Source organism: Rhinichthys klamathensis, unplaced genomic scaffold (assembly GCF_029890125.1).
Source record: "Rhinichthys klamathensis goyatoka isolate OS25496 unplaced genomic scaffold, OSU_Roscu_1.1 h1tg000110l_1, whole genome shotgun sequence".
In the NCBI taxonomy this organism is placed as follows: domain Eukaryota; kingdom Metazoa; phylum Chordata; class Actinopteri; order Cypriniformes; family Leuciscidae; genus Rhinichthys; species Rhinichthys klamathensis.
The window spans coordinates 253,420-266,236 of NW_026606648.1; the positions used below are offsets into that span (position 1 = coordinate 253,420).

At 35.4% G+C, this 12,817-nt stretch overlaps 1 protein-coding gene across 1 annotated transcript; it reads right to left on the bottom strand.

Moving 5' to 3' along the window:
- Window positions 1–184: 184 nt before the first annotated feature.
- Window positions 185–12,127, bottom strand: eif2s3 (eukaryotic translation initiation factor 2, subunit 3 gamma). The gene is made up of 12 exons (XM_056254076.1): window positions 12,023–12,127; window positions 11,124–11,187; window positions 9,114–9,241; window positions 8,719–8,840; window positions 6,471–6,565; window positions 6,212–6,370; window positions 4,117–4,251; window positions 3,934–4,028; window positions 2,652–2,796; window positions 2,368–2,537; window positions 722–894; window positions 185–524 (listed from the first exon to the last, which is right to left on the bottom strand). Exons 1-12 carry the CDS (start codon window positions 12,089–12,091, stop codon window positions 461–463), a joined length of 1,419 nt encoding a protein of 472 aa, XP_056110051.1. The 5' UTR covers window positions 12,092–12,127; the 3' UTR covers window positions 185–460.
- Window positions 12,128–12,817: the final 690 nt, after the last annotated feature.

Consider the following 12,817-nt stretch of genomic DNA (forward strand, 5'->3'; position numbering starts at 1 on the left):
GCATGTTTACCACAAAACTGCTTGATCTGTTTGTTTTTTAAAAGGATTATGCTTTCTATCAAGCTTTGCTGTCAAAATAACATCTTAACTTTGCAAATATTGTTCTTGAAATTAGGTTTTAATAGGAAAGTCTTGTTGTGGTTGAAATGAAGTAAAATTTTCAGAAATTAGAGCACACAAATGGTTTGATCCAAAAGGTTTTTATTTGTCATCACTGAAAGATGTTGACAATTTCTTTGTCAAGCCAAGGAATAATGTTTTCATTGCAATTCTCATATAAATGACACCAATCCTTCCACTGAGGATGGTGAACATCTTAAAATACAGGGCCAGTGCATTCCACTCAAAAAGAGCCTTTCCCTTCACTTTGCGCTGACCTGTGCACAAGAGTGTGTGAAATGGTTTAATAATTATGTCCGGCAGAGAGACGGTGCGAGCCATTGACAGAATGGGTCACTCCTCAATCGTCATCAACTGTGGGTGTGATGGTTACCCCTCTCCTGATCTGCCCCCATCCGATCAAACTAGAGGAAGAGAGGTGTCAATGACTGTTCAAACTGCAATAATGAAATTTGAAAAATATATAAAGTTTGGAAGTCACAGCCGACATCAAATTGACCCTACTCATTTACTTCAAAACAAGTTCTTGGTCTCATTGTGCATGATTCACTGATGCACATTATTCCACAAAACAACAGGTCTTGAATTCAATTTTGCTCACCGCCAATGTTTCTCCACTCTGCGACTCAAGGCGATCTTCTCCCCCACCTCTGTGCACACAGGGTTAGTGAGCACGATCTTGGCCAAATCTGCTTTCACTGCACTAACACGGCCTCCCGTCGACAGCGAGCCGATGTTTACCATCAGCACCTCATTCTTCGACAGCTTCTGAACCTGTGAGCCACATCGATAAGAAAAATCAGAAACTGTAATAGCAGGTACAATAAAATCAGAATGTTTATAAAAAAATAAATTAAATAAGTGATGTATATATATTGCATACCATACTATATATACACACACACTATCATTCTTAAGTTTATGGTCACCAAGATTGTTTTTTTCTTAAAAGATAGTTCACCCAAAAATGAAAATTCTGTCATTAATTACTCACCCTCATGCTGTCTTTCGTTCATCTTCGGAACACAAATGAAGATCTTTTTGATGAAATCCGAGAGCTTTCTGTCCCTCCATAGACAGCTACGCAACTGACACTTTGACGCTTCAAAAAGTTCATAAAGAGATCGTAAAACTAATCCATATGAATCGAGTGATTTAGTCCAAATTATCTGAAGAGACGAGCGATTTATTTGATGAAAAGATTTAATTTTTCAATGGCTTTCAATGGTCAATGGCTGGATCAGATAATAGATTTATTGCCCATTGAAGAAATTACAAGTAAACAGCATTCAAGACTGCAAGAGTTCCAAACCACATGGGCCTTAGTATTAAATTATATAGAGACTATACAATTATCAACTTAAATGGAATAATGGATAACCCACAGACTGTGTAGATTCTTCTTCTTTTTTTTATTTTTTTGTTGTGTGTCTTGTCGATATACTTAGCGGTATTTTTCTTGGTGTTTTCTGTGATTGTGTTGTGTGTAATGTGTTAAATTGTGAAAAAAAAAAAAAAAAAAAAAAAAAAAAAAAAGATTTAATTTAGTCTTTTATTCACATATAAACATTCATTAACTCACACATCAGTTGTGGTAAACAGAGGCTCAAACATGTTCGCTTGTCGAGCGAGAACCAATGAGGTTCGTTCCTGCACATCATAAGGTTCGGTTTGAGCTTTTGTTTATGTTCGCTGATCAATGTTTATATGTTAAAAGCCTAAACTCTCATTATGCAAGTGTCTTTCGCAGATAAATGTCAGAAAAATTTGCCTCCAAAGTGAACAGTCAAATGTGTTGTCAACTGTCAAAAAAAAATAAAGTTATAAAAAAAGAAGCCTAAATTCAATCTGTTCATTTGGACTAAACCTCTCAATTCATATGGATTAGTTTTACGATCTCTTTATTTACTTTTTGAAGCAAAAGAGTGGTAGTTGCGTGGCTGTCAATGGAGGGACAGAATTCTCTCAGATTTCATTAAAACATCTTCATTTGTGTTTTGAAGATGAACAAAAGTCACGAGTTTGGAACGACACGAGCCTGAGTAAATTTTTGGGTGAACTAATCCTTAATAGAAGAATAGACTTCGAAAAGTTACTTTAAATTTTAATAATATTTGACAATATTACTGTGTTTTTACTATGTTTGATCAAATAAATGCAGCTTTGGTGCATTAAAACACATACATATATTTTGTCTCATTCAAAATCCAGGACCTTGTGGAACAGTAAGTGGAGATTTTGCTTTACCTTGGCTGCTTTCTTGTCACCCTCAGTGCGCACACCAAGCAGCCTTCTTAAAAGGAAGTAGGAGATCTCAAGCTCTGTGAAGATCTCTGGAAGAGCCCCCACAGCACCGAGGACCTGGCCCACCATACGATCTGCTCTGCACAGTGTAGGGTCGATCTTGGTGCCAACACCTGCAACAGAAAATGTGCATAGCAAATATTAAATAATTCACTTTAGTACTACAAAAGAAACAACAAACAATTAACAAATATTACATTATTTCAGTAATGTTGAAGTCTGCATACCAATAAGGCCACCAGGAGCAGCATACTGGAGGTCATTGTGTTCAGCGAATAGTGAGACAATTTTGGAGAAGATGGGTTTGCACATTAGTTTCCCTTCATGGTCCTTCGAAACAATACCTGGTCTGACCTCAATCTCCTGTCCAACCTTGAACAAAAATAAACAGAGGAGGACAGCATGAAAAGAGGAACAGGAATAGCAGCAGTAAAGCAGACAATGAAAGAGTTTCACAGAGTATCTGCAGGGTTTTTCAATCAAATCTTAAAGGTTTTAAAGACCTTTTTAAGACATGCACAAATAAAATAAATACCGTATAAGCGGGGTAGGAAAATGTCTATGGTAACACACTAATCCATAAAATGATTGTAAAGCCATGATTTAAAGTGCCCCTATTATGCTATTTTATAAGTTATCAATTTTGTTTTGGAGGTCTTCTACAATAGGTTTACATACATCCAATGTAAAAAACAAAACAAAAAAACTTTAATATTCTTCTCATAATCTACATTGCACATCACCTCATTTCTCAAAGAGTCTGAAAACGGTTTGTTCAAAGATTCAGTCTCTCTAAACAGTCTTTTCCATGAGCCTACTCTGCTCTGATTGGTCAGATGGCCCAGTCTATTGTGATTGGTCTATCGCTTACAACTTGTTTCGGAAACTAAACGACTATTTACAATATCTGAATTTCAGCTCCGGAGGCTTCCTTGGCACTGGATACACAGTGATACAAACAGTAACAATGGCAAGGTTTTTTTCAGTATCAATTCCGTTCGCGGGCAGCCAATGAAGACAATAGGCTGGCATTATGCAAATATGTTACATTGTTACGTAGGTATGTAAAAGGAAGTGAAACTGGAATTGCTGACAACTCTTTTCAGCAGTTCAGAATCAATTCTTTCTTTTAGGAGACAACACCTATTTGTTGTACACTATGCACTTTTTAAAACTTTGCAGACCTTTTACATTCACAAACAGCTATATTCACACTGCATGAAAGGTAATATTTGAATTGCATAATAGGGGCACTTTAAACAACTTTACTGTTCAAATACAGGTTGACGAAACCAAATTATTTTTTATAAAAAGATAAACCTCACATTTCAATCTTTAAACCATTTTCAAGAAAAGGGATGAATTGAAATTACACACAAACACATGCAAGTGTGTTGGTGGAAGAGTGTAGTAACATCTCAGGGCAAGAACCGGCAAATCTGGTGCAGTCCATGAAGAGGAGACGCACTATAGCATTGCTTAAATTGGATCAAACAGGTCAAAAGTTACCTTCAGGACTCCTTTGAGGATACTTCCTCCAGCTACACCACCTTTCAGATCATCTACTTCACAGCCAGGCTTATTGACATCAAATGACCTGATTACTGTGGGAAAAACACAATCACTCATCTAAAATTTGACTGAGCACAGGGAATCCTCTTTAGCAGCCTTCAAATTAAAACAGTCACTTACCAATAAGGCGAGGCTCAGAGATGAAGTCACGGACAGGCACAGGGATCTTATTTACAATGTACTCGCAGACAACCTCAATGTTGTACTTGAGCTGGGCTGAGATTGGGATGATTGGAGCTCCCTCTGCTACTGTTCCTGTAAGAAAATAAATTAATGAAAGTTTATCCATCAGTCTGTACAATGCAATATAGAGGACACATAAGCTATGAATATAGAGAGTAATAGAAAGGGTCCATGTTAAATGGATTGTTCACCCAATATTACCATTCTGTCATCATCTACTCACCCTTATGTCATAGACTTGAATGTGTGTGAAATGCATTTTTTGGAGTCTGACAGATTCAGTCACTAATCACTTTCATTATATGGAGAATTTTTTTTTTTTAAATTAACATGTAAAAAAATCAGGGCTGTCAACGGTAACATGTTTAACGCATGCTATTAATACAAAATCCTTTACGCGTTAAAATAATTTAACGCAAATTACTGAAGCATGTGAAATTGCATCATTAACGTAATTTACGTCAGGCAGTTAGATGATCTTAGAAGTCCAGGCAGATTAAATCAGAGATGGCAGAGAAAATAGAGACTTGCATTGCATTTTCAGTTAATTATTCATTCCAGTGTGTTTCGCTTTAAAACACGAGCTCTGTCATATTCAGTGAATGTTTCTGAAGAGCGCGAGTCACCATGAAATACGCGTCACGCTGTGTGAAATACAGACTGAACGTCAAAACATCCTACCTCTGTATGGCCAGACGATACGCAAACTACGTTTCTCGGGCAGGATAAAGCAAACCAGCATCTTGCTAGTAATGCTTTGATGGATTTGAATTGTAATCAAGGCAAAGATGATTGCGGTGAAGTACAGAAGTGGTACAGTAAGCACGCGCGAGTCTGTAATATTGATGTGCCAACAAACCATGCATGTGCGTTCTTGATGCACTGATCGCACATTCATTGTATTTATACAAAGACATGTCAGTACATTCATGATGTTTCCACACACATTTAAGATAATGTTTTGATTTGTCATGTGTATGTTGCGGTGTTCAGTAATTCTGAATGGATCCGTGTACTGGTAAGGTAAATGCAGTCAGGTCAAGGTGTTTTTTTTTTTTGCCATCTCCATGTAGTCCTGTTCGTTATCGCAACTTGACTTGGCTAACATGTACACAAGCTCTTTGTTGTTGCACTGTACACATTTTATACACTGAATTATTTTTGAAAACTCCTTATATCATTTGGTCTTTGGTGTCCTTTTTAGTAAAGACGCCTAAATTAGGACATTATACAAGTTTCAAAATTTGAGGGTGAGTAAACGACAAATTTGCATTTTTGGATGAACTGTCCCTTTTAAGTTTCAACCTTGGGAAAGGTTTACTACCTTTCGATATTTTGGAGTCAGGAAGATTTGAAAAAAAAAAAAAAAAAAAAAAAAAATAATAATAATAAAATATATATATATATATATATATATTGAAACGCTATTCAGCAAGGAAGCATTAAATTGATAAAGTTTTACAGTAAAAACATTTATAATGTTACAGAAGATTTTCATTTCAAATGAAAGCTGAACTTTCTATTCATCAAATAATCCTAAAAAAATATATATTCAGCAGCGCAACAGTTTTCAACATTGATAATAATAATAAATGTTTCTTGAGCAACAAATCAGCATATTAGAATAATTTCTGAAGGATCATGTGACACTGAAGACTGAAGAAATGACACTGAAGAAGAAGAAAAGAAGAAAGTTCTGGAGAAATGATGCTGAAAATTCAGCTTTGACATCACATGAATAATTAAATTTTTAAATATATTCAAACAAACAAACAGTTCTTTAAATTGTAATAATATTACAGTTTTACTGTATTTTTGATCCAATAAAAGCAGTCGATGTGAGCATAAGAGACTTCAAAAACATTTGAAAAATCGTACCCACCCCAAACTTTTCAATGGTAGTATACATGTACAACGATTTCTTCAGTTTTACTCTCCAAGTTTCGAAACTGCAATGATACTTTTATGGTTTCCTGTTTGGCTACCAGCAAATTATGAAAATTTCAGAAGAACATCAAGCTAAAACACTTACCCTGCACAAAAGCCAGGATCTGTTCATACTGCTCTTTGGCCTGACTCTCTTTCACCAAGTCGATTTTATTCTGCAGAATCAGTATGTGCTTGAGCTTCATGATCTCAATGGCTGCCAAATGCTCTGACGTCTGTGGCTGAGGGCATGACTCGTTGCCAGCTGAAAGAGTAAAAAAGATCTTTAGCTACTCTTACAACGTAAGGATGAGGCCATTATTTGCCAGACAAAAAGCGCTAAAGGTTGCGAGGTAAATACTCACCAATTAAGAGTAGAGCAGCATCCATTACGGCGGCACCGTTTAACATGGTGGCCATCAAGATGTCGTGACCCGGGCAATCCACAAATGAGACATGTCTAAAAAGAATTATATAAACTAAATATAAAGACTGAATTCAGAAGTGTTGAAAAAAAAAAAAAAAACACTAACCAAACTGAATAATATTACATGTATTGCCTTTTGGAATCACCTGAAACCCTCAGAAACTGGCAGATTTGAAGAAAATTACTGTTGTTTGGCTAATAAATAAATGATGGACTGTTATGTACGTATTACCAACATTTTATCATGTAAGCTTTATGACACGCCTCAATCAAGGCAATTTATAGTAATTTAAAGTGTTATTATTAATTAGCGAGTCCACGAATGGCATGGGTATGCAGAGCATTAGCAGCAAATATGGACCGCACGCCCCTGGTATTTGTGTGCCAGTACACCAAGAACCTATATATACATATATATACATATATATTAGGGGTGTAACGATACACAAACCTGACGGTTCGGTTCGTCCCACGGTTTTGAGGTCTCGGTTCGGTTCAGTTCATTTCGGTGGGGTGGGGTGGGGGGTTTAGAAAGCTAAAATTGCTTTTATTTTTTATTAAACAGTGCTTTAATGAACAAATTGTGCCCTTGTCTTTAAATTAATTCAATTACAAGTAAACGTTTCTCAAGGATAACAAAATTATCTGCTAATGCTGTAAACTACAGCCCTTACTTGCACATTACTATAACATTAAAGCTTAACAACAGAGCCTAGACTTTTAGCCTAAATGATATAATAATAATCAACACTCAAATAACAAATTGTATGAAAACATGTAAACTGCACATAAGGCAATTTTTGCATTAACATGTTTTTACTCTAATTTGTTATTGTTATATAATAATTGACACAGTTGCTGTTATTTTCATGACAACTATTTTAAACATACATTAAATAATCAAGATATCATAAACAGGTTAAGTAAAATATAATATATAGGCTAATATATAGCATTTATTTAGTGAAAGAGTTAGCAAACCAGCAAGCTGTGGACACTGAATGACTTGGCTGACGTAAATATAAAGCTATGTGAAAAACTAAGCGTTTTATTGACGTATTTCCGCTGTTGAAACACTGATTGAGTGTTTACACGAGTTATGATGCCTTTCAGTAAGTATACTGTATCTTTCAACATATCTTCGGGTGTCCATTCATGTTTATTCTGTAACTGAGGAAGAGATGATCGCGCTCCCGCATGCATACAGTGATATCTGTCACGCCACATCTAAGAGCGTCAAAACGGCATTTATTGTTTGCATTTCGTGATCAAATAGACATAATTTGAAAGATTACACCTTCCTTGCTTATTATCAAAAGTAACAAAACACTGAGCTTATTGCGATTATATGTGGTTAATGGTGGTTAGGCAACAGCCCTGTATTCGTTGTGTACACATAACACATGAGGTGCAATGAGCCGGGGCTGGGCGGGGCAGCAGGGGGCGGGGCGTGTTCGGTTCGCCATGAGTATCGCGATACGTATCGTGGGTGGTGTATCGCGGTTTTTCGGGTTCGGTTCAAATATCGTTACACCCCTAATATATATATACACATATATATACATATACACATACACACACATATCAAAAGTTTGAAAATCTTAAAATTTGTTTTTGAAAGAAGTCTCGTATGCTCACCAAGGCTGCTTTTAATCAAATATACAGAAAAACAGTAATATTGTAAAATATATTACAAATTAAAATAATTTTTCTATTTATTACTTTATCAGATACTAACTTATTCCTGTGATGTCAAAGCTGAATTTCTTTACCATCATTACTCACTCTTCATTGTCATATTCAGAAATCATTCTAATATGCTGATATGGTGCTCGAGTAACATTTCTTATTATTATCAATGTTGAAAACAGTTGTGCCGTTTAATATTTTTGTGGAAATGGAGATACTTTTTTCAGCATTCTTTAAATAGAATGTTCAATAAGCAGAATTTATTTGCAATTAATTATAATTATTTACTAAATTTATTAAAGCATTGTTTAAATAGAAATCTGTTGCATCATTATACACGTCTTCACAGTCACTTTTGAACAATTTAATTCATCCTTGATTAATAAAAGTATTTATTTCTCTCTCTTTTTTTTTTTAATCTTACCACAAATGTTGGTATCATTGCTTCCACAAAAATGTTAGGCAGCAAAAACTGTTATGTATATTAGAAAACATACCGAACTAATTTGAAGTTGCCTTTGGTGCCAGGAATGTCTGTGAGGAACTCATCAGGTGTGCTGCTGCCACATGACCTGTAACACTCCGGCCGTGGACAACTTGGATCATCCAATTTATACACCTAGATAAGGGATTCAATGCAAAAGATATAAACTTCAAGCGAACAAATATGACAAAAAAAAAAATCAAACCCTCAGAAATAAATACTTTACATTTCTTCATAAGAAATGACTTGTAACAGCCTCGCTTAGAGGGGAAAAATCCCCCCCATAAAAACGTAAGCTGTAATTTGTTGTTGCAAGCTTAAATTGAATCAAATAATTGCTATTTCTAGCTTTTGACTCAGAGTGTAGCTTGCAATAATTAGAGATTTGAAATCAAACAATGTTGTTACCTTTGCATTAGCATAACCCAACTTGATTGTAATGTTTCTCTCCAGCTCATTTTTGAATCTGACAGTGTGAACTCCAGAGATCGCTTTCACCACTGTTGATTTTCCATGGGCTACATGACCAATAGTTCCTAAAGACAAACACATATGTATAAATAAAGCCAGCATGAAACAGAAGCTCCAATCATCTTTTCATCCCTATTGTGACTGTATATCCGAGTCAGTGAAAACGACTTCTCGAACAAGAAAAAATGTAGAGCGGGACTTTATTTTGTCCATTGGGAATTGATTGGATTGTTGTGGTTTGCTATTGCTAGGGGTGGGCGGTATGACCAAAATTCTATTTCACGGTATGACTAATTTTATTTCACGGTAACGATATATCACGATATAGTTATTTATATAATATATATGTAGCTATTCTCGAAAAATCGACAAAAAGTCGATTGTATAATAAATAAACCCAAATACTTTAGAAATGAAAAGTACTTCACATTGTTTTCTTTTTCTCTTATTTGGTAAATTATTTCTTTGGTAAACTATTTTGATAGCTAAATATAAACAAAACACACTTATCAACTTTTAGATGAACTTCCCCAAACTGATTGATATTAAATACAACTCATAGGTGCAATTAAACTTTAAATAAAGTGTTGCTGAATAATTTTTCAATCTCATGTTATGCTTTACTTCATCAATCAGTTTATAATATCTGAATATTTTATATTGAACTATTCTATTCATAATAAATTAGTTACTTCCTTACTTTTAATTTTCTAGTATAGTAATACTAGTTATGTTTAAATGTGTTCCCCGGTACATTTTTGCCCTGTCTGCTTATACACTGCGTTTTTAAGGAGCTTGTTTTGCTCTTTTTGTGATATCTGGCAACCCGTCACCTGCAGCTTTAATCAAGAGAAGGTCAAGTTCAGAAGTGACAAGAAGGAGAGCAGCAGTATGAAAACCGAACAGCACCTACTGTTAATGGTGACTAAGTAGCCTGGTTTAAATTATGCACACATTGTAACTGTGTCGTTTTTTTTTTTTTTTTTTACCATAGCCCGGTGAACACTGACACACCGCGCTCCCTCTCAGTGCGTGTGCACGCGCGCGTCTTTTGCATCAGTAAAATGCGATCGGTTAATTTGAGTGTCAAGTTGTAATCAGTATCGAATCAAAGGAAGCTTTTATCAGCTGGTTCAGTGGCCAATTGTTTGGAGTTAGAAATATATAACTCGCGCTGCATATTTATTAATTTTGCCTCAGATACAGGATAATACATTCGCTTTAACAAGCAGGTTGTTCATTACCACGGCAAACTGTTTGCGTGTCATGCTGCGATTTTCGTGTTTAAAACTATACATAAGAGACGGAAAGATACAGATAACATTATTTAAGGTTATTTCAATTCGTTACGATATTGATATATGAACTGTCATTGTCAATTAATGTTTTCCCCGTTGCGAGCGTGCACTCTAAACTGTAGGGTGCTGCACTGCTCTAATTAACTGCTGCGCCTTTCCCCCCGAAAATATCACGTTAACAACAACAACAACCCTTTAGAAAACGTAATTCCTTTGTGGATGCTCTTGATCTGCTTTCTCCATGTTCTTTGACAATTCTCAGTGTTTCAGTCTCACGCACGTTGCATGCGAGTTAACCACGCCCACTTATTTGCATGTCCCAGTATACACGGAATAAAAAAATCTGTTACGGTTGACATTTTCTACCGCGGTAACGATATATACCGTCATACCGCCCAGCCCTAGCTATTGCTGTGATGTCATGTGAATGACAGGTTGTCCTGCCCTCGCATCAGTAAACACATCATCAGAGAAGAGATGTCGATCCAAGAGGGAGAAGTTATTAGTTAAAAAGGTGAACAGATAAATAATTTATAATAAATACTGCAACTGTTCATTTTGATTTCATGGTGACTTTAACTTTAATTTGAAACCTTGATTTGGATCAAATGTGACTTTGTATGGAGAAAATAGTTCAAAGAAATCTCACCTATGTTTATTGTGGCTTGTCTGCTGATGATCTCTTGAGACAGAGGAGTCAGTTTGCTCACATCCTATAAAGCAAAGCAGATCTGTTAATGTTAATCATCAAACAAATTTCCAAAACAAATATGACAAACTAGGTGTAACCTTGTACACGAAAAAAATAAAATAAAATAAAAACACACAAAAAATATCAGTAGTGACAAATGCATCAAAACATTCAAAACAATCAAGTCATGGGCGACAAGCACCAAAAATAAATACTTGACTTTTTTTCTTCCAAATCATGTAACAGCCTCTCTAGAGAGAGAAAAGGTTTCCCCCCCTAAAAAAGAGAAGCTGCAATTTGCTGTTGCAAGCTTAAATTGAATCAAATAATTGCTATTGCTAGCTTTTGATTCAGAGTGTAGCTTGCAATAATTATTTTAGGGCTTTATTGTATTATTTGCTAGCAATTAATAAATAGGTCATAGTATCAAAAATAATCACTATGTTAATTTCAAGGAATGCATGTTAATAAAGTTTGCTATCAGGGAAGATCTAACGTACTGTCGAGTACATTACATGAGACACCGGTGAATAATTAGCTCAGAAGTATGTAAGATTAGCACATGACCAAAGTAAAACAAGACAGGAACTATATTAAACAGAATGACATTTGGGTAATGACAACAGGCAGTGGTTTCACGACATTTTTATATATGTAACTTATATCTATATCCGTAATTTCTACACGGGGTCCTTCTACATCCCAGAATGAATCATGTGGTGAGTTTTCACCGGCACAGCGAACAAGCACGCCTGCCTTCACCAGAGAGCACAAGAGCACTGAACACGAACTGGCGATGGCGCCAGTACACCTTGAACATTTTATATTACACTATATAACAAAATATGAAGACTTACTAATGTACTGAGGTCTTGTTTAGAAAGATGAGGCTGACCCAACGTTGTTCCAGACTCGTCGCCCGCCATCTTGAAAGAAAAGGAATGAGAGTATGATCAAGCTAACGCCTGACCGTTTTTACAAATACATGTGTGCCATTAATTTATAAACTGTCTAATTATTATGTAGTGTTGTATGTACACATATAGTTAATGTTCTACTTTTCCCTATTACACGGCAGAACACCAAAAATAAGGTAAATAATTATAACGCATCTATCGAACAGCGTCCTGTAAGCATGGGATGATGCAATCAGTTTCTAGAAAAGGCCAGTAAATCCCATGAAGGAGAAAACAGATCGGAAATGGCATCCTAGATTATAATGATCATAAACAAACTTAAAATACTAACATATCCAACAACATATTTGATCTAATCTGTAATTAACATGTAGAAAACTTGAACACACGTTGGATTGATGGGGATGAAACCTGGGTCCGTCTTCGAATTATGACGTCACGTGTTTTGTAGTTTTGACAGTACTGTCACTACTAGTGACAAGTACCGAACAGTTGAGGCCAAAAGTGATGTCCGGCCTAAGAAAATTGACATCTTCACCCTTTATTTAAATATTATTATTTTTTATTAGTTAGTTTATTATTATATTATATTTTAGTAGTTATGCTTGGAGGCAATTATTTTATTTGTGGTAATGTGAAACATGACAAATTGTACATTTTATAATTGTGCTTTTTTTTTTTTATTACATATAACGGACATATTGTTTGGCCCCACAGTCATACAAAGAAAAATGA